The sequence below is a fragment of the Cervus elaphus genome, chromosome 33 (assembly GCF_910594005.1).
Source record: "Cervus elaphus chromosome 33, mCerEla1.1, whole genome shotgun sequence".
Taxonomy (NCBI): Eukaryota; Metazoa; Chordata; class Mammalia; order Artiodactyla; family Cervidae; genus Cervus; species Cervus elaphus.
Genome location: NC_057847.1, coordinates 45846128 through 45873367, shown reverse-complemented (window position 1 = coordinate 45873367; position 27240 = coordinate 45846128). Strand labels below are relative to the sequence as shown.

The 27240-nt window shown below is 38.9% G+C and overlaps 1 protein-coding gene across 5 annotated transcripts in view; it reads left to right on the top strand.

Annotated features, from left to right (window-relative positions):
- Nucleotides 1–27240, top strand: part of FMNL2 (formin like 2) — a 327350-nt gene that overhangs the window by 240801 nt on the left and 59309 nt on the right. For all 5 annotated transcript variants that reach the window (XM_043894012.1, XM_043894009.1, XM_043894011.1 and 2 more), the window contains 3 exons: nucleotides 18037–18145; nucleotides 21686–21762; nucleotides 24091–24184. In XM_043894012.1, the coding sequence (XP_043749947.1) occupies nucleotides 18037–18145; nucleotides 21686–21762; nucleotides 24091–24184 (280 nt within the window). The remainder of the gene's footprint in view (nucleotides 1–18036; nucleotides 18146–21685; nucleotides 21763–24090; nucleotides 24185–27240) is intronic.

Genomic DNA, 27240 nt, shown 5'->3' with positions numbered 1-27240 from the left:
TCAGGTGGTAAAGACTCTGTTTGCTGATGCAGGAGATGCAGTTTCAATCCCTGGGTTGGGAAGATCCCCTGGAGTAGGAAATGGCAACCTACTCCAGTGTTCTTGCCTGGGAAATCCCATGGACAGTCAGTCAAGCCTGGTGGACTATATATAGTCCACGGGGCTGCAAAGAGTTGGACACAACTGAGTGCATGCACGCATACACACACACACACAAGGTATATATAACCTGCTAGTCTGCATCAGCTTAACATATGAACAGAGGATTATGTGGACTGATTGGGAAGTTGCAGGAGCACCAGTTGTGCCTGAAGAACTCCCTAATCACTTTGTAACCCAAACGGAAAGTCTTAACCATTGATACAGCTATAGTGATGTGTAAAGAATTTAATTGACAAGAGTACATTTTAATTTGCTTTTTCATTATTTTTTACCTGGAAAGTATCATATACTGGCCAGCTACCACCTTAACAAGAAGTTATTTATCTTTAACTGCAGGATAATTGCTTTACTGTATTATGTTGGTTTCTACCACACATTAACATAAATCAGCCATTGGTATACATATGTCCCCTCCCTCTAAATCCTCCCTCCCATAGAATTCATTTTAAATTGAAAAAAAAAAAAGAAAAAAGACCCAAAGTATATAGAGAGACATGATGGAAATACTGTTTTGAGAAACTTGGGAACCATTATGACATTTCTGGTTGGCAGGTGTGTTGACCAGCTAAGAAACCAGCATTGTGTTCTTTTTCTGTGTTTAAACAGTTTCAGGCTCAGGAATGGAACATTTGAAATTCCTTTGACTCCTTCATGAGCTCTCAAAAAGAAAAACCAATATAGCAATAACTTTCATGATACTTGTTGACTTGAAGCTTCAATTTTTGTTTTTAAACAATGGGTATCAGTATATTCCAGGTCTAATGGATTCTAATTCTGTATTTGGTCATTTGATAGCATCTCTAACTTGTAAAAACAGCAACCAGAGGTACAGGAATATGGAACATGCTGCTTTTCACATACCCAAAGATTGTTGGGCTTCCCTGATAGCTCAGTTGGTAAAGAATCCGCCTGCAATGCAGGAGACCCCAGTTCGATTCCTGGGTCAGGAAGATCCACTGGAGAAAGGGATAGGCTACCCACTCCAGTATTCTTGGGCTTCCCTTGTGGCTCAGCTGGTAAAGAATCTGCATGCAGTGCAGGAACTCTGGGTTTGATCCCTGGGTTGAGAAGATCCCCAGGAGAAGGGAAGGGCTACCCACTTCAGTTTTCTGGCCTGGAGAATTCCATAGACTGTGTATAGTCCATGAGGTCACAAAGAGTTGGACACAACAGTGATTTTCAAAGATTGTTTATATATGTATTTTTTTTTTCTCTCTTCCTTCTCCTTCCTCTCTCCCCTTTCTTTTTCTCCTGCCTCCACTTTTTGACTTTCTTTTTGTTGGTCTTCTTTTTCATTCTTCACGTCATTTCTGATCATCAACTCCTCCTCTATCTTGTCCTTTCTTGTCCTCCTGTTTCCTCTTCCTCCGGTTCCATTCATCTCTCCCGTCACCACCAGATTAGTTTCTCTGCCTGAGTATCTTCAGTTCAAATGCCACCAGAGCTGCTTCTCCCCTTGTTGCCTCTGGAGCAACCTTCAGTTTACACATTGATGACAAGTCTTCAAACCAGAACATCTTGTAAGTCATGGATGACAATGACAATGACACCCAAGAGAGCTTGTAGCACGTGACAGCAGAGCGTGGTACCTGCTCTCCGTGTTATAGTATGATAACTGCATGGCTTCATTCCATCACCTTGTACTTGGATAAAGCCCAGTGCCTTTTAAACTTTGATTCTTTCTCTTATCATATTATGATTCTTCATTTTAAGAGTTTGAGCCTTCAAGCAGTACTGCATTTTAACTAATATTACAGTTTTTTTTTTTTTTTGGACAGATAAAAAGACAGTCACATTCTGTAGAGATGTATTCTGGTAGTTTTGTTTGATTAGAATATGTATTCTGTATCCAAATGCAGATTTTAGTTCCCTCATCCCCATCCCCAGATAATAATGTAGATTCAGTTATCTTATCCTATATCACTTGACAAAAGGGTTAGTTAAACTTGGAGGAAGAAATGAGATTTCAAGAAATTTAAAACACTTTATATAAAAAAAAGGCAATAAAGGTGGCTTGATTGAAGAAAAGGAGAAGCGCTCTACTTTCAAAACAAAATACTAATGGTGCACTCTCCTTTTCATATTTAGCCTTTTAAAAATACTTAAAATGGATGGTTAAGCATTTTATGACATGACATTCACCTGGCATTGTATCAACTTGTAGATTCTGTACTGTCATAAATTTGTCAGGGTAGCCAGTTGTAGAAATGTTTATTGATGCAATGGAAATCTCGAGTGTGCTGTCTCATAAGCTTAGAGTCTGGTGTGCCTTCAGTTAAGATAGATTTCTGTTACAGATCTAGCTAAATTAAATGATGCCTTGTATGCATATATGGACACTCTAGATTTTTGAAGACAAAGATTGCATTAATTCAGAGGTAAGAGAAAGTAATGTTTAATTTTTAGGAATGTCATGGTTAATGCCACTAAACTTAAATAAGCTGACTTCCCTGGTGGCTTAGATGGTAAAAGCAGCTGCCTATAGTGCTGGAGACCTGGGTTCGATCCCTGGGTCGGGAAGATCCCCTGGAGAAGGAAATGGCAACCCACTCTAGTACTCTTGCCTGGAAAATCCCATGGACGGATGGAGGAGCCTAGTAGGCTACAGTCTGTGGGGTTGCAAAGAGTCGGACACGACTGAGCAAAATCACTTTCTTTCTATAGATAGTAAATCAGTATTACAAGGTGTAAAAGAAAGTGGTGGAGCATTAGGAATCTGGAGGGAAGATGAGATTTAAACTGGGACTTTGAGTGATGGCGAGAGTTGCTTGTCAGGGTGAGGAAAGGCTGTTGCAGGTAGAGGTAAAATGAATGAGCATGGGATGAACAAAATCTTACATCAGAGATCAGATCTCTTTGGGATAGAGGGAAGATCCTGCCTTTCTGGGACAGAGGTTCTGTGATCTTTGCAGTGGGGTAGGACTGTTTAATGGAGACTGGGTCATAGGCATACCAAGCTGGGAAAGCCTTGCAGGTCACCCTTACTAACCTTCCCACTAAAAGAAAATCATGATCCCATATTTTCTTTAATATATATTAACTCCTACTTAACATTTCTTTCTGAGATTTCCTAGAACAAATTTTACTCTTTTTCATGAGATTATTATCTTAATGGACTGGCATTTTGTGAAGTCATCATCACTATTTTTAGCACTTACATATACTTAGTGGATTTACATGAAGAGTTCAAATTTACATTCTAGTTTACACATCTCTAATCCTTTCCGGGCAATGGTTTTCATAGAAGTAATTTTTTTTAATTGCTTAAAAATGAGCACAAAGATATTGGTAACATAGATTTTTATTGGGGAGAAAAATAGAATTTGTTGAGTGTCCACTGTGTGCCAGCCACTGTCCTAAGAGCCTTCTGTGATTGTTCACTGCTTACAAGGCCTCTGTGAGATACATACCTGCTACTATTAGTTAATACTGTCACTCTGAGGAAACCAAGGCCTCTAGCGGTTAAGCAACTTGCCTGGGATCTGAAGTGAGGTGGCCAGACCCCAACTGTCATGTAACATGATCCTGCCTATATATTCACAGAATGATTTTTTTCTGTCAGTAAATATACTATTTTAATATCAGGGTGTCCAAATGGAGTTATGTAAATTGCACTGTGCAGGAGAGGACTTGTTAAGCCTTCCCAGAAACGGTGTCTTTTTCTACTTCACCCAAAGGTGCTAAATGCCCTAATGGAGATCTGATTAATGTGCTGGATTTTATGTACTTTTACAACTATTAGAAGATAACCATCATATAGAAACGTGAAGATTTCCTAAATGAATGACAGGAACAAGAAAGTTCTCTATGGATACAGTTTTATTTTCACCTATTTGCAAATGAGGGCTTCCCAGCGGGCATAGTCATAAAAAATCCGCCTGCTAATGCAGAAGATGCAGGAAACACAGGTTTGATCCCTGGATTGGGAAGATCCCCTGCAGTAGGAAATGGCAACCCACTCCAGTACTCTTGCTTGGAGAATTCCATGGACAGAGGGAGCCTGGAGGGCTACAGTCCATGGGGTCACAAACAGTCAGACATGACTAAGGACACACACACACATTTGCAAATGGGAAGACATTGAAAAGAAGGTTTATTGAATGGAGATAGTGGCTATTTTTACTGAAAAGGAGATTATGAATGAATTCTTCAAGTTTCTGTTTTTATGATTTTAGAACTGACATAAAATACATATACTGTATACTCGTGGATCAGATAGGGAGAGGCCACTTAAGAAAGAACCTTTCTTTTTTGGAATTTTGGAATTTGGCTTTTATCTGGAAGGCAGTGGAATGGGAATCACACAAGGTGTGTAGAGTCTGATAAATGCGCTGGATATTGATTGGAGTAAAAGATTGCTGAGGCAGTTGGTGCTTAGACCTACGTGCGAGATACCCAAAGCTTAGAATATAGAGCAGAGACAATCAGAGTGATAAAAAACAGAAGCTTTGTGTCTGATTGATGAGAAGAGGAATTGAACCATTAGTAAAAAGGGGAAAAGTTGGAATCTGGAAAGGATCTCAGATGTCATTTAGTCCAACTCTTTGTTGATGAGGCACTTGAAGCCCAGCTCAAAGACCTTATGTCCTAAGCAGCTAACTCATTCCTACAGACTGATTTCCATGTGTATGGGCTAAGGGCCCATGTGGCTCATTGGCTTTCATTTGCAATAGTTACTTCTATTCATAGCGGTTTTCCTGATCTCTTCATAACAGTGATCCTATCTACAGCTATGAAAATACCAACTCAGTACCAGTTTGTTTATAAAGTAAATGATATTTTAAAGGAGATGAGCTCTTTTAAGCTCTTACAAGTTTTTATTTTAGCAGTAGCATTTTACCTTGAATTTTTATTGTTGGGCAAAGAAGATCACCTAGCCTTTTAACTTAGACCGTTCTAGTATCACATAAAAAATATACTTGAGTTTTATAGTTAGAAGCTAAAACACATTTATCTTGATTCTCAACAAGGAGATTGAACTCAGTTTTGTTCATTTTCCAACTTTGGTAAATTAATTCTATGTGTACCCTTTTTCTTAACTTTATTTATTCTAAGTTTTCCCTATGGAAGGATCTTGAAGAATTTACCTTATCTGCCAACTTGAAGGGGAAAAGTTGAAAAGTATATTTAAACACTTATTCTCAAGGTTTGAAGTTTGTTCACCAGATGAGATGGCAGATGCTGGTTAAAATTTTCAGTAACACTTACTTTAGAAGGAGAGAAAATGCTGAAAAAGTAGAAGAAAAAAGAATAATGGATGATCATTATAGCCAATACCTGAGTTTTATTTCTGGGAAAGGGGAACTATTGAAGATGCCCCTTACCCTGCTGGACAGTTGACCTGAAGATCTAAGGTTGCAGAAAATGCAGCACCCATGTTTAGAAGAAAGACTTTGTAAATTCCTATACTTTCCAAAAATAATCTGTAATTACAAATTGTCACTTTTCCTTTTCAGCACATTTGTAAGCAGAAACAAGTTCGAAGTGTTAGGCTGTTGTGTTTCAGATTTTTTGCATTTCTTTTTTATTGGGTGTTGTAAAAAGAGAAAAAAGTACTTGGGTTAAGAGTGTACATTCCAGATGCTCAGCTCGAAACTGATTTTAATGACCTTGCTAGTAGAAATGGTGACAGTTGTAATTATAGCTTGTGGGTGCACCATGCTGGCAGATGTCAGGCATTTTCCACTGTGAGGTTTTCTTCCCTTGTTCCACTTCTTTATTGGGTCTTTTACCCAATAGAAAATCGACTGAAAGAGGCTATGTGGAAATGGAAAAACAAGCCTACCTGACCAGTGCATTGTTGGGGATCTGTCTCACATATTCTCAGATCAGATCTAGGACCTGACTCATAGGTTGTGAGATTAACAATTCCTGTAAAGAACCTGGCACAGTAGTGTGTAGTCAATAAATGTTAACGGTATAAGGTTGCAAAAATTACTGAAGATGACTTAGCAAATTCCTCCAGCTACATTCTGATACTTTCATCTGCAAGATTGATTGCATCCATAATATGTGAAGGGTGCATTGCTAAATGCTGAGGATACAGAATGATACATGGAATAATGTATTTGTACATAATATATTCATTCTTGATAAATGAATTTTTCATACTTGCATTATTATATCTTCATAAAATTGTAGGTAAGTGTTCAAGAATTATTAGCCCCATTTTACAGATGAGAAGGCTCAGAGAAGTTACCTGTAGGTAGTAAGCGATAGAGCCAGAATTTATAATCTGAGTCTTCCAACTTCTTTCCACTGTGTCAGTGTCTTTATATACAATTTGATTGAGAAGAGTATATGTGTGTTCATGCTCCTACTAACACATGTTAAGTATCACTTGTGGATAAACAGAACTAATTATATGGAACCTTAGAGACTAGAGTGAACAACCAAACCTAGAGAAGAGTCATAAGTTGGTCTGCATGTGACACATGAGGAAGGTTGGGAGGAGAGGGTAGAAGCATGGGAGGAAGGGAGAGCGGTAGGAGCAGTGGTCAGCTGTGAGACTGCATGGTTTGTTCAGGAAACAGTGAACAGGTAAGTCTGCCTGGAAGTCATGTAGAGCCAGTTTATGTACTGTGTTATGTACATGTATGGATGTGAGAGTTTGACGATAAAGAAAGCTGAGCACTGGAGAATTGATGCTTTTGAACTGTGGTGTTGGAGAAGACTCTTGAGAGTCCCTTGAACTGCAAGGAGATCCAACCAGTCCATCCTAAAGGAGATGAGTCCTGAGTGTTCATTGGAAGGACTGATGTTGAAGCTGAAACTCCCATACTTTGGCCACCTGATTCAAAGAGCTGACTCATTTGAAAAGACCCTGGTGCTGGGAAAGATTGAAGGTGAGAGGAGAAGGGGATGACAGAGGATGAGATGGTTGGATGGCATCATTGACTCAATGGACATGAGTTTGAGTAAACTCTGGGAGTTGGTGATGGACAGGGAGGCCTGGTGTGCCGAGGTCCATGGGGTCACAAAGAGTCGGACACGACTGAGTGACTGAACTGAACTGATGTGCTGTATTGAAGGCCAGGCTGTGGAATTGTCATTTTGGCACATTGACAATGATTTATTGAAGGTTTATGAAAAGAGGGGCCAAATATTGATGAACATAGAAATATTTCTATTGAAAAGTCACAAGCATTAGTTTCCTTGGACACTTTTCACATAGGGTCATATCCTAATTAGCCACTCCATAGCAAATGCCTTTTACAAAAGGAATATAATTGAAAAACAGAAAATTCGAACTAATGGCCCTTCATTCATATGATGGAGCCTGTTGATTCATGTATTCCATTCAAAATGCATGTAAATGAGACCTTACAGGTTCTGTTCTAGCTATCACCTGGTCCTCTGATAGGAGAATCAGATGAACAGAACATTTCAACAACTGATTAGAAAAAAAGGTTCATTAGGAGTTTTGTGTAACCAACACCCCCCCACACATATCTCTGTGTCTTTGTCTGTTTCCCCCACCTGCTTCACTCCCACTTCAAACTATCTGGGTTCTACTCTTTCAGCTCTGTTTCTTTTGGCTTTAGAGACAGAAAAGTGCTTGGCTTATTTTTTTTTAGCATTAAGTATTAATATTTTATGAGTTTAATTGATAGAAAAAATATGCCCAGGTGATGTCATGTCTGACTGAATAGTCAGGGAGAGGAAACCTAAAACCCCAAATCTTGGTAAAGTTCTATTAGTCCAGACCTTGGAACCATAAAAGACTAGTACACTTATGCCAAATGATGTGATATACTCAGATGGCATTGCATTCCGATTGGGCTGAATACTAACATTAGCTTCCAAAGGAGTTCTGATTGCTAGTCTTTATTTATAGGTTTATTTAGTTTAATATCTGAGTAGTTCGGTTACTTGAAGATACTTTTTTTTTTTTTTGAAGATACTTTTGTAAGAAGAATAAAATATACCTTGTCTTTTTCTGTTGCCAATAGGACCTAAGTATTACAAACCTCACAAATGTTGGCATGGAGACTTCACAGAATATTTTCAAAAACCTTCTTGATGGACTCTAGGAGGGACTGGGTTAGGTCAGTTCAGGGAACATTCCATTTAAGGTTCTGCAGTAACATACTGTTCTTGGATAATAGGAGCTCAAAGGGAGAGGCAGACATGTACAAAACTCACATGTAGGAATATGTCTAGAAGTAAGTATATTTCAAGACAATAGATGTGTGATCAGGCTTTTTTTTTCTTCAAGGCACCACTGGTTAGATAGCAGTTTCCATTTGATTTTGGTGCTTTGCAGATGTAGGTCTTGAAAGAAATTCAGGATTTGATCACATGTAGCTTTTAATCAGGAGTGGGTCTTCTGTACACCTAGAATTATCATAGACACATTACTTATAGTTACTTATGTTATCACCCATTGTTACTTTGTAAAGAATACTGCTTTTATTTTTTATTTATTTATGATGCTAAGAACCCTTACCAGGAGATCTACCTTCTCAACAATGTTTAAGTGTATGGTACAGTGTTGTTGACTGTAGGCAAGGTATTATTTCAGCAGATCTCTAGAACTCTCACCTTGCATAACCGAAGCTTTATACTTATATTAGCAATTCCCCATTCTGCCGTCTCTTAAGGCCCTGGCAGCCACCATTCTACTCCCCACTTCAGTGAGTGTGACCATTTCCGGTATCTCGTATAAATAGAGTCATACAGCATCTGTCGGTCTGTGACTGGCTCACTTCACATAGTGTAATGTCCTCAAGGTTCATCCATGTTACGACATATTGCAAGATTTCCTTTCATTGAAGGCTGTGTAATATTCCAGTGTATGTATCTACCATAATTTTCTTCTTTTTATCTCTGTGACCTTTAATTTTGACATCATTGAAAACTGAAAGAAGGCAACAATAGTACAATAATTCCTCCTTATGCTCTTTACACAGATTCAGCAATTGTTTTAACGTTTTGTCCCTAAGTTTACTCTACCATTTGCACATTGCTTTGTAAACGTACCCTTTAACCATTTGAGAACAAGTTACAGAATCATGCCCTTGTATACCTAATTATTTTTGTGTAGATACCCTAAGAACGAAGACATGCTCTTATATAACCATGGTGTAATTCTTAAAATCAGAACGGTTACATAGTTCAGTCTGTTTAGTTATTCCAGTCTATTCCATAACATTTTTTCCAACTCTGTCCAGAATCCCACACAGGGATCGTTTATTGTGTTGGTTGTGTCTGTGTAACATCCTTTTACTTGGAACCATCCCTTACCCTTTCTTTTTCTTTTTTTAAATTGAAGTATAGTTGCTTTACAGTGTTGCGTTAATTTCTGCTGTGCGGCAAAGTGAATCAGCTGTATGTTTAAATATATTCCCTCTCTTTTTGGGTTTCTTTCCCGTTTAGGTCCCCACAGAGTACTGAGTAAAGTTGCCTGTGCTCTAGAGTAGGTTTTCATGAGTTATCTATTTTGTACATAGTAGTGTATATATCAGTCCCAGTCTTCCAGTTCATCCCACCCACCTTACCCGCTCTTAGTTTCCCAACCAGGGACTGCACTCGCGCCATGGCAGTGAATGCACCGAGTCCTCACCCCTGGATCGCCAGGGGATTCACAACCCTTTCTTTGTTCTTCAGGACTTTGATATTGTGTGTCTATGTGAATATGGAAGTTAATTTTTTATTGAGAGATAATTGTTGTGTAACATTGTGTAACTTATACAATGTGTTGGTTTTGTATGTTGATACATTGCAGTGATTACTACCATAACATCAGGTAACACTTCTGTCACACCACCTCATTATTATTTTTTAAAACCATATTTTATCCATATTTATTCATTTATCTATTGATGGGCATTTAGGTTGTTTCTACATCTTGGCTTCTGTGAATAGTGCTGCCAGGAATGTGAGTGCAGATACCTGTTTTAAGATCTTGGTTTCAGTTCTTTTAGATAAACATCCAGAAGTGGGATTGCTGCAACATTACGTGGAGAAGTTCTATTTTTGTTTGAGAAACCTCCATGCTGTTTTCCATAATGCTTGTGCAACTTGCGTTCCCACCCACAGTGTACGTGGGCTCTAATTTATTCTTGTTAACACTTGTTTTTCTTGTCTTTTTTATAATGGCCATCCTGAAAGTCAGTATGAGGTGCTTTCTCATTGTGCTTTTGATTTTCATTTTCCTGTTGATTAGTGAGCATTTTTAATGTACCTGTTAGCCATTTGTATGTATTCTTTGGAGAAATGTCAAGTTCCTTTTGCCCATTCTTTAATTGGATGATTTTTGTTTGTTTTTGCTGTTGATTTGTGGGGGTTTCTTGTATATTCTGGATATTAACCCCTTATTACATACTTGGTTTGTAAATTATTTTCTCCCATTCCCTAGGTTACCTTTCACTCTTTCTTTTACTGTGTTTTTTAGATTGATGTAGTCTCACTTGTCTGTTGCATTCTTAAACCTGAGGAACTCGTTCAGAATTACTGTAGCTTTTTTTTTTAGACTCTTACAGTGAGTTGTGGTTTAAGGACAGCAAGACATGGTTATAACCAGAACTCTAGTGAACACTGTATATCATTCAGGCTTGACCTGGTCAGAGAAATTCCCGTGTATCTACTCTGTGGTCAAGTAGATCCAAGAGAGCTACTTCCCCAGGTTTTGTCTGCTGACTTTGACATTCTTTTTGCTTTCTGGACTCAGAAATCTAGGTTTGAGTTGCCCTGTCATTTATTAGAAATCAACTGGCTGGCTCTCGCTAATCAGTCATTCTAACAGTCTTTCAAAGCAGAGATAGCTTCTGCGTAGCACCTGCTGCTCGAGGTGCCCACTGCCAGCTCCTGCGCAGATGGATCGCCACGTGTGAAGTAGGCGGCACAGCTGACTCTATAGTACTAAACAGGGCACATTGTATAGGTTTCTTAAAAGATACTTACTTGCGACAGTTGCTTAAAAAATTTAAGCATTTTACTCTTACTAGCATTGACTGTAACTTCCACATTTATTATTATTTCATGTAACTTATAAAACACTGGTGCATAAATTAATACAGTTGGTTAGAGTCATTTTTCTTTGGTTTTGATCTTAAGTCAGTTTGGGCACATGTTTCTCTCCACACACATAGAACTTGGTGAATACTACTGGTGGTTCTTCCAAGATAGTGTCTTACTATCTTTGAATGTGACGGTAATGTTTAGTTTTCATTCAGTGCTTGACAAGAGTGGAGGCAGTTCTCACAGTCGATGGAGAAGAGTGCTGAAGAAATTTAGTAGTGTTCCTGTCAAAATGACCTCTCAAAAAGCAGGATTTCCTTAAAACTCTTGAGACCCTCAAACAACAGCCCTAAATATCCCTTCTCCATTATCTTTTCTACAAAGGACAGGAGCTCCAAAAGTTGGACTCGGGGTTGTTTTCTGCCTCTGGGAAACCCCTCTTTTGTGTCCACAGAGCTAGAATCTCAAAACTCTTGCTTGCCTGTCTGGAGGAAGAAGGGTAGTCAGGAAGGCAATTAGTCCCCTAACCAGGCATTGGGTCACAGCCCCTCTATACATATGGAATGCCCTTGTTTTTCCATTCGATAGTTCTCCGATCCTGACGTCTTAAAGAACCAGCTCAAGTCTCCAGAGAAATGTAATTCTTGCAGAATCTTGTTTAACTGTTCCTTTGAACTTGAAGGAATTGTTACATGTATTCAGAATGAATAGGTTCTCAGGATTCTCTAAATGTTATGAGATGTCAGTGAAAATGGTGAAGTACAGGCCCCATGAAAGCAATGAGAAAATCAGCAAAATAAGTCAGAGTCAACTGTTTCAGACCTCTGGAGAGTAAAGTCTTGTAGCAATCTGGGAAACATCGATTTAGGAAAAACAACTGAATCTCAGTGAGAATAGCTAACTTTGTGCTGGTTTTAACTTGTGCTGGTTCCCCTTCCTTTTAACTTGTGCTGGTTTTAACTTTGTGCTGGTTTTAACTTGTGCTGGTTCCCCTTCCTCCTTCTCTAGATTCACAGTAGCCTCAAAAACCATTAGTTCCCATAATCAGAGTGTAAACCACCAGCCTGGTAGGCAGTGGAGTGGGGGCAGAATGGAGCTGCCAGCTTTCTTTCTCCTGCTTTCTCTTCCTCCTCCTACATTAAGCTGGATGTACCTTGAGGTTTGGGAGCTACTAGTGAGGAAGCCAATTTCAAATCTCAGTGAAGGGAACATGCACCATTTACTGCTGAAAAAATCTAGGGTCATTCAAGATGTTACATGGGGCAAGACTTGAGCTTATCTGCCTCAGTTATCCATAGGAGACCATAGGGAAGCTAGTACTGCCTCCCACTTGGGCCTTTTTCATATATCACAATGCACTGGGGCAATCTCCAACGTGGCCCTGTTTTATATGTTTCATGATAACTCCTGGAAGAAAATATTATAGTACTTGTTTTGCTATATGTAATTCTGTAACAGAGCACATGCCAAGGATATTGGTTTTCCACGGAAGCACCCATATCTTCTACTGAGCAGTGATGTCATCCTTGTAAAACTTAGGTCTTTGTGGAAAGTTTGTTCAAATAGCCAAAGTGGGATGATCAGTGTTTGTGAAAGGTGAAGATAGATTAGCCTCAAGGGCTGTGGCATAGAACCGGATGTGCCCTTATCTACCCTTTTAAAGATAATACATTGCATCATATTTACTTGTGTTAACCTGACTATGCAGGAGCACCTTGTGTATGCACTATTTCACTGTGATGACTAATTTCATGTGAGTTGCTTGCATTTTTAATTGGTGATGGATTCTTGCTGTGATGTTCCAGCCCTACCTAAGTGAATCCGTGTGACTCATATGCTTGGTAGAGGTGTGTGGCTCTAATCAATCACCCTCATCAGTTTTCTCTGGAAACTTAATCATGACATTCTGTTTTTATTGGCATCCAGGTGGCTGTGTGTGGCACCAAGGAATAGGATTTGCAAGGCTTAGTTGTTCTGATGATACTTGGGTCTTTTGCTGCATGTGTTGTGGCAGAATTTAGCCTGTTCACAGAAACCCTCAGCTTGGCTGTCTGTTTATGGACCAGCTCTCCACTCAAGAGGCCTTTGGGAAACATTCTTCCGTGGGATGATTAAAGTGGGGAAAAGTGTTATCATCTTATGATCTAGTTGGCTTTCTGTCTTCAGATGAATGTAAACCTAGACCATCTGTGAGAGGTTTTTTTTGGTGTAACTTTTTCTTTATTTGGAGAATACTGTACATCCATTGTAGAAAATTTTAAATATAGATAAAGATGAATGGAAGTATCTTGTGATTCTATTACTAAGATTTGTGAGATGGTGTGTTTTAAATCTATGTTAGACACATACATATGGAATCTAGAAAACTATTTCTGATGAACCTATTTGCAGGGCAGGAATAGAGACACAGACGTAGGGAGTGGACTTGTGTACATAATGGGGGAAGGAGAGGAGAGGATGAATTGAGAGAGTAGCATTGACATATACACACTCCCTTGTGTAAAATAGGTAACTAGTGGGAGGCTGCTACATAACGCAGGGAGCTCAGTTCAGTGTTGTGATGACCGAGAGGGGTGGGGTGGGGGGAGGAGGGAGGGAGGGGGATGTATGTATATATATAGCTGAGTCACACCATTGCATGGCAGAAAGCAACACAACGCTGTAGAGCAATTATCCACTAATTAGAAATAAATTTAAAAAACAAATCTACATTAGTAACATTTCATGTTCAATTATGTTCATTGTATGTCACCTTCTGATACTTATCCCACAATCTGTCCTTTCCTTTTATACTTCTTGAATTAGAGCCTCATTCAAACAACATTCATATGCCTAAAGATAGTGACCATGATTCAGTCTGTATTAACTTGGTCTAATATGGCTTGATTGAGAAAAGGTTGTATGAGGGTTTTCAAGTATCGTGATTTGCGAGAAAGTGCTCTTGTTTGAGGGGCGCCTGTTATCACTTCAGTGTACTGTGATGTGCATGTGTGTATACTCTTATTGAGTTCACTTTACACATTAGAGCGGGCTGAGGTGTGGACAGAGAACATCTTAACACAGAGGCTATCCATAAAATCTCTTGCTTTCTAAACTAGATGGTGGCTGAAGCAACACCTTGATCGTTCCCTTAGCATTTAATAGAGTTCAGCATAAACAGTAGTTGCTTGGGAAAACCAATTTTGGGCCTTAAACACAAGGGTTGGTTTGATTTCCTGTGGTTGATAAAGCACCAGAGGCCAGTTCTTTAAGATTGCTCATTCCATCTGGGAGTGCTTGTGGAAAGTTGAAATGTAGTAAATTGTTAGTCCTAATTATTTTGGTGTTTTAGAGTCAACTTGAGGATCTATTAAAACCAGCTCCATGTGGATGTGTTCTTTGGAGAGTATTGATATTGTTCATTGGAGCTGGATTTAAAACATGTTCAAAAAGGTAAAAGGTGGAAAGTTACTCAGGTGATAATTGAAGCAAGTAAATCAAATATCTCATGGCATAAATGGTCAAATTCCACAAAATGTGTATGCTAAAGAGTAGGTTAATGTAGATGCTGACCCATGACACAGTCCCTAGAATCTAGTCTTGGGGACTTAGAGTGATTCTTGGTTGTTTGCAAATACTTCATTTCTGCCGAGGTAAAGAGTTGTGATGTTTATCAGGTGTGCATTTACTTAATAGGGGAAAAATTTTTTTGAATGAGAATTCCAAAATAGAAAAATTTAAAAAAATACAGAGAAAAATTTATTACTAAGTTAAAAAAAAATCCTTCCTTGCCTGGTAAGTAATTGAGGATAAAGATATAAAAAGAAAACTTTGCTTACAGAGTGGATCAGCCACTGTGTTCTGAAAATGCTCAGATACTGCTTTTCTTAGCCACCTAAGCCTTAATTCTATATGGTGGGATAATTATTGGAGGGGTGGGGGAAAGATATCTGTTAAGAGCCAGGACAGAAAACTCTGTTGGGATGACAGAATGGGAACCTTTGACAGGGAATTCATTAGCACAAATGGCTGTAAGCAGTAGCTTTTTCATGTGATCACTTGATGGATGAGTCAGGTTGAGAAGCAACCTGTAGAAAGTGACTGCCCTGAATTCCAGTGAGGAGACTTGAGGGTCTGGCTTCATCTCTTACGTCTACTTGCTCTGTAGATTTACATCATTGGGGCATCATTTTTCTCATCTGTATCAGGAAAGGTGATGTAAATAATATCACAGATCTCCTTAAACTGTCAATACTATGATTGGTTGTTGTTACTGGTTATGGTGGTGTTTTAACACAAGTTAAAATGTTGCCTTTAATTATGTTTTTATATAAATAAAAAATCAGAGAAAAATTAATTTTATACTATCATTCACTTTAGAAAAAAGTTCAACTTTTTTTAAAGAACAGAATAACATTAATAAATTTTTACTTATTTTAACATTAATCAATTTTACTTATTGACATCTTTGTATGCTTTCTGAACTCCTTGAATATTGTTAAGTATCCATGTGCTTTTTCATATTAAATACATTTCAAATGTTGATTCAGAAAATATATTTGAGATTAACCACGTACAACAAATACAAGTCTTTTGTGTTAATGTTTAGTAAGTAGGATATTATAATCAATGTTTACTGGTTTCTGCAAATAATGTTAGTAAGGACAAGGACTCCTTCTTAGAAAGAGTCTTATTACGGTATAGCTGAAGTTGTGGATTAATAAATAAAAGGGAGGAACCTGCTATGTTACTTTATGCCTCTTAGGAAGCACCATTAAATGTGTAAGTTTGGTCTGCTTGCTGGAATCATTTAACTTTATTTGGAAGTGATGGAGAAGTATGTGCCTGTGTGAATGACCTGTCCCATGTTCCTTAAAGAATAGTTGGCTTTGGTCAATCTATCTTCTGCAGTCACTGCTGTACTTAAATATAATTTAGCAAAGGATGATTGATTCCCTTCATAACACCTTTTCTTTTTTAAAACTTAGATTTCTTTGTTTTACACTAATAGCCGCTGCTTTGTTAGAAATAACTATCTCTCTAATCAACTGTTATAAAACAGACAAGTGATTCCACTAAAGAAATACAAACCTGAGGTTAAAATAAATTCAGAAGGGCAGAGGAAGGGAGAGAACTTTGGGTATAGACTAAGAAGACTACAGATTCTTGGGTCAGACTAGTCATGTGGTTGTTTGAAGAAGCCCCAGATCCTGCGAGAATTCGGTCAGGTGTGTCAGCCATCATGCTTGGGCCGCAGTTATGACAGAGTGCAACACCTTTTAAAACTGTATTTTAGAAGTTGAAATTAGGCTTCAGTTCAGTTCAGTTCAGTTCAGTCACTCAGTCGTGTCCGACTCTCTGCGACCCCGTGAATCGCAGCACGCCAGGCCTCCCTGTCCATCACCAACTCCCGGAGTTTACTCGAACTCGTGTCCGTTGAGTTGGTGATGCCATCCAGCCATCTCATCCTCTGTCGTCCCCTTCTCCTCCTGCCCCCAATCCCTCCCTGCATCAGGGTCTTTTCCAATGAGTCAACTTTTCGCATGAGGTGGCCAAAGTATTATTAGGCTTACTAACAGCGAAATCTGAATGTGTTTCCTGAACTTTGTTTTTGCATTCAAAACTGAATTAGGCTATCTTGCATTGCTGAAATGTTGTTTTCCAGGGTGAGGAAAGCAGACAGTCCTTAGAAAAATTAAAAGTAACATGAGCGAACCAGATTTTTCACAGTCAGGTATGTTGAGGCAAGTGACTTACTGGGATGCTTTTCAAAAATTTCTTTGGCTCATTAGTAGGTTTATGTAAAAGAATCATCTTTTTTTTTTCTGTTTGATAGTTTTTGAATAGAAAATGTCAAAGTTCTGCTCAGCTGAACCGTTGGAGACAAACCTGTCATTTCAGTTTTCAACTCTTGGTCTGCACCTGTGAGACTTCTGAAAGCAGTTAATATTAATCATGGCTTCCTTTAAATTTTTTTAACTAGCTTAATTCAAGGAGAAGGAAGGTCTATAGCTTCTTTTGTGGAGCATTTCTGTCATTGACTCTCGGAAAGTAGTTGATGGCTTTTGAAACTTGCTTTCCTTTCAGGCTTGGAGTTGCAGAAAAAACTTACCTGTTTTTCCTCTGAAGCTGTCATTTAAGGCTCATAATGAAACCCTTAGAATTGTCATCTTTCTACTTTCCCCGTCTTACACTGTCACTCTTTATGCCTTGTATACTCTGGTAAATCTACAGAAGGGAGAACTAAGGCCTAGTAATGTAGGGTCTCCAGAATGAACCCTGACCTTGTAACATCCTAACCGTTTGAAATGTCACCACATTTCTGTCTCAGTTTTAGCTGCTAGACCAGAGTTTGGGTGAGGGTGTGGAGGCATGTATATACTGTTTAGGTTTTGCATATTAAAATTCAGTATCACAGGCTGATATGACACCGTATGACCTTGCCTAGGCTTAAACTCTGAAACAGGGACTCTTGAAAGCAGTGATGGGAAGGTACAGTTAAAATTGGGTCAGATGATAGGAGATCTCTGTATAGCTGAGTTTTACCCCTTTACTTGTTCACATATGTAATCTGTGTGCATGTCATATCTACAAATCTAGCTTGGACTGCAAATTAGAGCCTGGCTTATTGATGAGTCTCATGTACAGTCTGATTTGTTATATGCTGTGAGTGGAGTTGAGCGTCACTGTCCACAGATATATGGCCTGACAAGATGATAACAACTGCACAGAATTGTCTAGGCCTCACAGTCTGTGGAAACAGTTTTGTGGTGATGGGGTGCTTGTGGTGATGGGTTCGTTAGTGGTGGTTTGACCTGCAATCCTCATTTAGGTATAGGTACAAACAGAGAACAGTGACCATTTTTAAAGTGCATCTGCCCATGCTAAGAAAGTAATTCTTAGTTTTATGGAAGTTTCCCTTTTTATTTGTAGATACAATACTTTGCCAAGCAGAAGAACCCTGAAAAATTCAAGATTAGTGAGTAAGAAAGATGACGTGCATGTCTGTATCATGTGTTTACGTGCCATCATGAATTATCAGGTATGTTTCTGTTTATAATCCTTAAAAAAAAAAAATCTGAAATCATCAGACTCAATCTTGTTCTCTTTGGTATCTTTGTATTTCTATTTGAAGTAAATGTCAGTATTTAATGACATTTTTTAGAGAAGAAAGATCTTGTTCCTTCTATTACTCATAATTCATTGCCCTTTTAGTTAGCATTTCTGATTTATAATGTATTTAAAGGGAAGACATTTTCCTCCTCCAGTGGTAAGCTTGTCTAGATTACTTGGTAAGTGTTTGTGACTATTAGAGACAGAGTAAGCCACTGGTTTGGGGCAATAATGGAACAGCTTTAGGAACCTGGGAATGAATAATCTCACACACTGGGTAGGTCATTGTTCCTCAAAGGGTTATGTGATGACAGGCAAGGAATTATAATTACTGTGTATTGGACCCTGTGGTTCCTAATCTTCATGAGAAGCACTTAGAGGATGTTTGGTAGAACAGCAGAGTCCTCCTTAGATGACTGATACAGATTATCTTCCCCCTGAGAATCACTGGGAGTTACTAATTACAGTATGTGGGATTAACCCTAACCAGAGAGTGGGAATTAGAGCCTGGAGTATCTACGGTGAGCTGAAGGGTCAAAAGTATAGCTATAAAATCAAACCATGGCTGAGAATTTAGACATGGTTCAAATAAGAAAATGGGATTTTATCCCATTGACACAGATTCCGTAGATGGATCCAAATAGAAACAGATGGTAAATACATAGATCAGTATTAGAGTTCAAACCCAACATAAGCTTGCCAGATTAAATTTAAGAAAGGAAACATGCATTTATTCTTTCAGTCAATTAATTTTTTGAACATTGCCCGATACACACTATTCTAGGCATAGGGAACACAGCAGCAAAAAGATAAATACCTCAGGGAACTTACTTTCTATTGAGGGGAGACAGTGATAGGCAATTACTATATAGCACTTCAGATAATAATAGTGATGAAATAAAAGCTGACACTTATGCAGTGCATCCTACAGTCTAGTACTTTAAAACCTATTACTTGATTTAAGCCTCAAGAGCCCTGTGAGCTTGGTAATATTACTCTCCTGTTTTACTCATGAGGAAACTGAAACACAGAGACGTATGGCTATAAATGGTGAACTCGGATTTGAACTGAGGAAGACTGGCTCCAGAGAACTAAGTCCTGTAGAAAAAATAATCAAGAAATAAGAATAAGAGCCAAAAATGCAAGTTCAGTTTTAAATAGGCTAGCCAGAAAAGTGTCATGGAGAAGATAACATTTATGTAACAACTAGAATAAGGGAACAAGGTAAGGAATATTTAAGAAAGAAAATTATAGTCAGAGAGAAGGGCAAGTGCAAAAGTTCCTGAGACAGGAATAGGTCTGGTGTGCTCAGGTCAGTTTGGTTGGATCAGAATAAGTGGAGAGGAGTAGAAGGTGAAATCTGAAGTTACAGGGGGGTCCTGGTTATGTAGGGCTTTAAGTCATTGAAAGGACATTGGCTTCATGCTGACTGGAATGCTATTGAAGGATTCTGAGGAAAAGTGTGACTTGATCTGTCACTGGAATTTAGCATGATCCATCTGGCTTCTTTGTTAGGATTGACTCCAGGGGGCAAAGACAAAAGGAGGTAGACCTTTTAGAAGGCTGTTGCATTAATTTAGGTGAATGTTGATGGTGGTGTGAACCAAGGTGATAGCAGCAGAGGTGATGAGAGGTGGCCAGATTCTGATTTTGTTTTGGTGGTAAGGACAGTAGCAGTGGGGGTGTGGTGAGGAGTCAAGGACAGCTCCCAGCGGTTTGTCCTGGGCACCTCTGAGATGGAGTTGCCATCTACTAAGACGTGGAAGGCTGCAGGATGAGCAGATTTGGGAGACCTTATTAATATTCCAGTTGGAGAGATGTTAACTGTGAGATGTCCATAGACATCTAAATAGAGATCTTAAATAGGTGGTCAGAAATGCCAGTCGGGAGTTCAGGGTCTAGAGGTGAGGTCTGGAGTTAGAAGTTTGAGAGTCAGTAGATGGCCTATAAAGTCAGGGGAGTGAAAGATACCAGCAGGAATAGACAGAGAAGCAAAGAATAAGCTGGGTCTCAAATAACTTTGGGCACCCTGTTTAAAGTCAGAGAGATGAGGGAATACTAGCTAGGCTGACTGGGAAGCAGCCGAGAAGTAGGAGCTGAGTGCAGGAAAGAGAGTGGTTAGCTTTGCCCAGTGCTGCTACTGAGTCATGTAAGATGAGGATAACTGGCGTGGGCTCTAGCGAAGTGCAGGTCTTGGATCATCTTGATACAGTTTTGTTGGAGTGGTGGGGGTGCAATGCCTGATGGACATGGTGTTGAGAGAGAATAGGAGGAGAGGAATTGGAGACCATGGGTAATTTACAATTTTGCTGTGAAAGAATAGCAGAAAAATGAGGTTGTAGGGTCCAGAGACATTCTGTTTTTGTTGTTTAAGATGAAAGAATTTACATCATGTTTTTTATGCTAATGGTAGTGAGTCAGAGAGAAAAATAATGATGGGGGAATGGGAGAATTGCTGGAGCAGATGATGTTCTTCGGTCTTCTCTGGCCACCAGAGAATCCACTGTAAGAATCCACTTGCAGTGCAGGAGACCTAGGTTTGATCTCTGGGTCGGGACAATCCCCTGGAGCAGGGCATGGCCACCCACTCCAGTATTCTTGCCTGGAGAATTCCATGGACAGAGAATCCTGGTGGGCTACAGTCCATGGGGTCACAAAGAGTCGGACAGAACTGATAATGTTCTTGAGTAGTGAGAGGGATTGGAATCAAGAGCTCAAGTGGGGGAATGACCTTAGATGGGAGCGTGGACAGTTCATCTTTAGGAAGAAGTAAGGAGGGAAGCCACAGATCTGTGTGGGTGTATTGATGTGGTGGTGGGAGCTTTTGGAAGTTTTTTCCCTAACGCTTATGTTTTCCGGGTATAATTGGAAATAAGGTCATGAGCTGAGAGTTTGCAGGAAAAGGAATAATTCCTCAACTTGGCAGAATTGAGAATGATTCTTGATCCTTTTACTGAGCTTTGTTCATTTTATAGAAGGATGAGGTAACATGCCTCAGAGCAAAGCAGGTTTTCCCTAGGCTTTGGGTCCTAAGAGCCATTGCTGATAGAGAAGGGATTTAGAAATGGTGGTTGTCAACCCTGCTGTGTAGTGAAGTCAGCTCAAAGAAATTCACATGCCAGGGCCCCATCCTTGAGATTCAGAATAAATTGACCTGGAGTGAGTCCCAGAGAGCTGGTGTTTTGTTTTGTTGACTTTTCCAGGTGATTTTGCCAAACAGCAGGATTGAGATCACTGGCCTGGAGCCTTTTCATCATTTTGATAGAGACACATATAGTTTATTCATAGAGAATGGGGATATAGTACCTTGATCATAGCATCATTCCTGAAATTTTTCATAGAGACATAAGTGTCCTTATGATGATATAAAATTACATTAGGTAGAAACTTCAGGTTTTTGCTTTTTAATCAACATTGGCAGTCCTCTGAAATAACTCCTAATGCTTTGTTTTTTCCATACCTGTTTCAGTATGGTTTCAACATGGTCATGTCTCACCCACATGCTGTCAACGAGATTGCACTAAGCTTGAACAACAAGAATCCAAGGTAAGCTGGATTCAGACACGTGCACCCCAATGTTCATCGCAGCACTGTTTATAATAGCCAGGACATGGAAGCAACCTAGATGCCCATCAGCAGATGAATGGATAAGGAAGCTGTGGTACATATACACCATGGAATATTACTCAGCCATTAAAAAGAATTCATTTGAACCAGTCCTAATGAGATGGATGAAGCTGGAGCCCATTATACAGAGTGAAGTAAGCCAGAAAGATAAAGAACATTACAGCATACTAACACATATATATGGAATTTAGAAAGGTGATAACGATAACCCTATATGCAAAACAGAAAAAGAGACACAGAAATACAGAACAGACTTTTGAACTTTGTGGGAGAATGTGAGGGTGGGATATTTCAAAAGAACAGCATGTATACTATCTATGGTGAAACAGATCACCAGCCCAGGTGGGATGCATGAGACAAGTGCTCCGGCCTGGTGCACTGGGAAGACCCAGAGGAATCGGGTGGAGAGGGAGGTGGGAGGGGGGATAGGGATTGGGAATACATGTAAATCCATGGCTGATTCATATCAATGTATGACAAAACCCACTGGAAAAAATAAAATAAAAATAAAAATAAAAAAAAAAAATAAAAACAAAGTGCTGTCAAATAAAAAAAAATAATAATAATAATGTCCAAATCTTAATCAAACTAGGGACAGCAGAGAGCTCGTCGAGAATCAAATTAGAGTTTGGAAACTTTCAAGAGTGACTTTTTGAATTCAGATTGCCAGTAGATCCCTCAGCTAAGTAGAATTTTCTTTTCACCAATGTTACAGTTTTACATGTGGCAGAGAGGAGAAACTGGTGACAACTCTGGCCCTTCTCTTCAAGCTTTCATTCCTCTTGAGGCCTGGTTCTCAGCATCGTTGCAAATTTAGCAAAACTTGGTGAAGAGCGTGAAGCTGCCAGGTTGTCAGGATTGGAGCCAGGAGAGTCTTGATACAGCCCTAGCCACACCCCTTGGTGCTGAAAGCTCACTAAAACTACTACCACTTGTCCACACTTCATTTGCAACCTTTACACTTGTAACTTTTATTACCAAACCAAACAGAAAACACCACAAAACAAAAATAACTGCATGCAGGTTTCTTTTCATGTTCACTTTCCTATTAAGGCAAGTGCCATATACTATTCATTTCACAGATTACCTCCAAAAGCCTGTCTTCGTCAATTTATTTTAGTTAGTATAATGCCTTTTCTGTTCTAATGCATGTCTATGTTTCACAGTTACTCCCTTTTATCAGATCTCTCTGACAGGATTGCACATCTGAAAACTGCTAATTGAGCTAAAAAAAGTGATTAGAAGTTACACCCTTTGTGATTGAAAATGCAATGCAAACTGTAAATCCTATTTAAATGTTGAATATTATTATTTCATGCTTCCCCTGATGAATGCCTTTGCAACTTTGTGCTTGCTTCCTTAAGTTTACTAGAATCTCAAGTAGTCATGCTTCTTTGTCTATCTGACAAACACGGGAAGCCATTATTCATTTTTCTTAAGACAATTGATATTGTGGGTTTTCAGAATGATCTCTGTTTAGAGGTTGGCAATAGATTTTATTCCAGAAAAAAGATGAATTACTGAAGTAATCATACTGTGAAGAAATAATGCTGTCCTTGACATTGTGTTTGAAAACTTAGATTGTATCTCTAAGGTTCTCCTTCTAAAAATATTTTAGATGAAGTTTTATTTTCTTGAGTCAGAGAAAACATTCTTGTATTAGCATAGCTGTAAGCCAATTCCTTTCAGAACTTGTATGGGAAGAAGTTTTGGAAGCTTGCATTATCATGGGAGACTTGTATGGAGCCACTGCAAATTAGCAGATTTGCAGTGTATTAACAGGACATTGATTTCGGTTGATTTTGAACTTTTTCAGCAAATATTATATCTTTGACTCCAGAACCAGAGAAAATATTTATCCAATGGGCGATTTTACTGAAAATTCTGTTTCCTATCTTCTTTAACTTATTAAAAAGTACTTTTTCGACCATATTAGACTGAGTCACTTGATGATAGAACAAAAAGACTTAATTTTCACAGAATTAATTTTCATTTATAAGTAACTTGTAATCCTGGGAGTGGGAAATATGCCTTGCAAACTTGCTACCCCAGAGAAGCCACATGTGTAGAAGATCATAAAGGTTTTTCAAATGTATGTGTTTTAATATTAACTGTGCCTTAATTAGTAAACATTTAAAAAAATTCACTGGCAAATATTTATTATCATATTCATCTTGGAAGGAACAGCTGACTTATCGTTCATTCACGTTCACTGATTTGTGAGTTTTTTCTTTCTTGTTTTGACAGAACAAAAGCCCTTGTCTTAGAGCTGTTGGCAGCCGTTTGTCTTGTCAGAGGCGGGCATGAAATCATTTTATCAGCATTTGACAACTTTAAGGAGGTAGGATACTCTCATCTTAAAAAGAATGTTCACACAAGCACCTTATATTTGGATATATTTGAACAGAATGATTTACCTTTTGTGTGTGTGTTATTGAAATAGAATTGACATATAACATATTAGTTTCATGTGTACAACATAGTAATAGTAATTTGATATCTGTATATATTGCAAAATGATCGTAGCAATGAGTCTAGTTAATGTCCATCACCATGGTTTACTTTTTATTTATTCTAGGGCCCAAAGATATAATTGTTAATTTTCTCAAATATCACTGAGGAAGAAGTAATGAACTTAGTCTAAATATCTTAAATGGATGCATTAAGCTTTCTTGGCTCTCTCATTTCCAAGAAGAGTTAAAAAGTCTTTGTTGCACTCCTTTTCCTATGGAGAATATGAAATAGCCAAGTATGAGAACTGGTTTTGTTAATTGTATGTGGTTTTCATTATGGTTGTTACTTGAACATCCACCTTGTACATTTTATGAGCTCTTTCATCATAGTTACTTTCTTCAAATCATATGTATGATCTCTGCTTTGCTGGATGGTATGAGGAACTGATCAAATAAATACAGACACTGATTTTTAGCAGTTTGTAATCTTAATCAAGCAGTCCTGTTACATGAAAACAATAAACCAATGGACATGCATGTTTGAAATGGAAACTAAACTAAATGACCACAAATGAAGAAACAGTTACACACAGATAATGTGACACCAGGGATTCTGAATCAAAATATTAAGACTTCACAACTGAACTTATAGCCAGTTTCCTTTGGTGGTGGCATGCAATGTTCTGTAGCCAAGAAGGGTGCCTGCCAATTCCCATGTATTTGTCTAACATCTGAGGCTACTTTGAGGTGGGACATGACAAAAGTAATGGAAGGCACTTGGAGCCCCAGGTTATAATAAGAGCATCAGCCAAGGTGTGTCTTTTATCCTAGTAATCCCATTTGATTTCAGATGCTTCTGGCTTAAGGCCCAAGCTGGATGAAAAATCCAGATCTCAGAGGGACTTCCAAACTCTCTCTCATCTTTCCTGGGACCCTCTAGAGTAGAACACAACTATTTGGAGTATTTATTGAGGACCTACTGTGTGCTGGCGGCTTGCCAGATATGAAATTGTTTGGTTCTTATAGACAAGTGTTAATATCTCCATGTCATAGGAGAATAAAATTTCAAATGTATCGTTTGCCCATGGCCCCATGGTCAGACAAGCAGAAGAGCTGGGGTTAAGATTTGGTGCTCCCGATGTTGAACTTCTGTTTCGGGTGGTGTTTGGGCCTGGCTGTGTGTCAGCATCCTAAGACAGGACCTAGGAGCCCATGCTCCCGCTCTGCTCCGTTAATTGGATTCTCTCCCACGGCTGACAGGTATCCTAATGACTGACACATAATCCTCTTCATGGGCTGGCAAACTTCAAAGATGCTTCTGTCAACAGAGAAAACGGTCCTCCTGCCTCTTTACATGGCCTTCCTCCCCCGCTGTCACTGCCTGTAGATTTTTGTATTATCCATTTTGCTAATTCCAACCATGGACAGAACCTAATACTGTCTTCTTCTGTATTCAACCTTAGTAGTAAAAAAAAAATATCTGGGTTCTAAGAAAATGATGAAGAATAGTAGTGAATCTTTAACTTCATATTCTGGCTTCCAAAACACATAGAGTCTTTTTTTTTCTTTTAATAAATTTATTCATTTTAATTGGAGGCTAATTACTCTACAACACTGTAGTGGCTTTGCCACACATACAGCCATGGGTGTACATGTGTTCCCCATCCTGAACCCCCCCTCCCGCCTCCCTCCCCATCCCATCCCTCTGGGTCATCCCAGTGCACCAGCCCCGAGCACCCTGTCCTGTAAAACACATAGAGTCTTGAGAGATAAGAATGTGTGAGTGCTTGTCTGTGAATGTTTTTATATGTCATAAACAGGATGTAAAACTTGTATTTATCAATAAAGAGATATGTGGGTGGATGGGTCTAAAATGAAAGTAAAACAGCATGTGAAGCTAATAGAACTTGAAAATCTTTATCTTTTTCACACTGGAAGCACTCACTATACAGTAATCAGTGACCCTTGTCACTCGGCTTCCCTGAATAGCTCAGCTGGTAAAGAATCTGCCTGCAATGCAGGATACCCTGGTTCGATTCCTGGGTTGGGAAGATCCCCTGGAGAAGGGATAGGCTACCCACTCCAGTATTCTTCGGCTTCCCTTGTGGCTCAGCTGGTAAAGAATCTGCCTGCAATGTAGACATAACTGTTCTAATATTAACAAGCAACTGATTATACTGCAGATCAAATTATGCCCTGAAATTATAATTGTATAGAGTCAGCATTTATTAAAACCAGTAAATCATGAGATGAATGTTAAATTTGTTTTCTCTTAGATAAGGTAGAGTGCCTTTCTTACACATAATACAAAGTACTTGCAGATTGAGTTTTAACTCTCTGGTATCAGAATTGTATATGGTTTAGCCATTTGGGGCATTATGTGTACTTAGTTGAGAAAAACAAAAAGTAATCCTAAATCTTATAGCTGGTTAGTAGTACAGAGAACTAAGTTTTGACTTTGAATTTGTAGAGCTTTAACCCAAATCTTCCTCATTTCTGTAATTTCTTATGAATAATGGTGGGTGTTTAAATTCTGATGTCTCCTTGGGCCAGCAGTTGCTTCTCAGGGAGAAAACAAGCCATGTCACGTGGGAGCGGGGACAAGGACAGTGCTGGTTCTGTGTGTGCTCTTGGCTTGCACTGACCTCAAGCCATGCTGTTCATGTAGATAGGTCAGGAGAAGGGTTATCCTAATAATCAGAAGCTCCATTCTTAGGGGTAGGTGAGAAGAGCATCTACTTATTTATCTGTTCAATCTGAGGTTTGAATATTTGTGTTAGTTTATGTTGATCTTTGTTTTAAAAAAATATAATGCCACCCACAGGTCAGCATCTTTTGAATTTCTTTTCTCTTTTGCTCGTATATGTCACAGTGAACAGTACATTCTTTAATCACTTTAGCAAAATGTCAGTGGAATCTTGGGTTTAGGGAGGTTTGGGAGGCA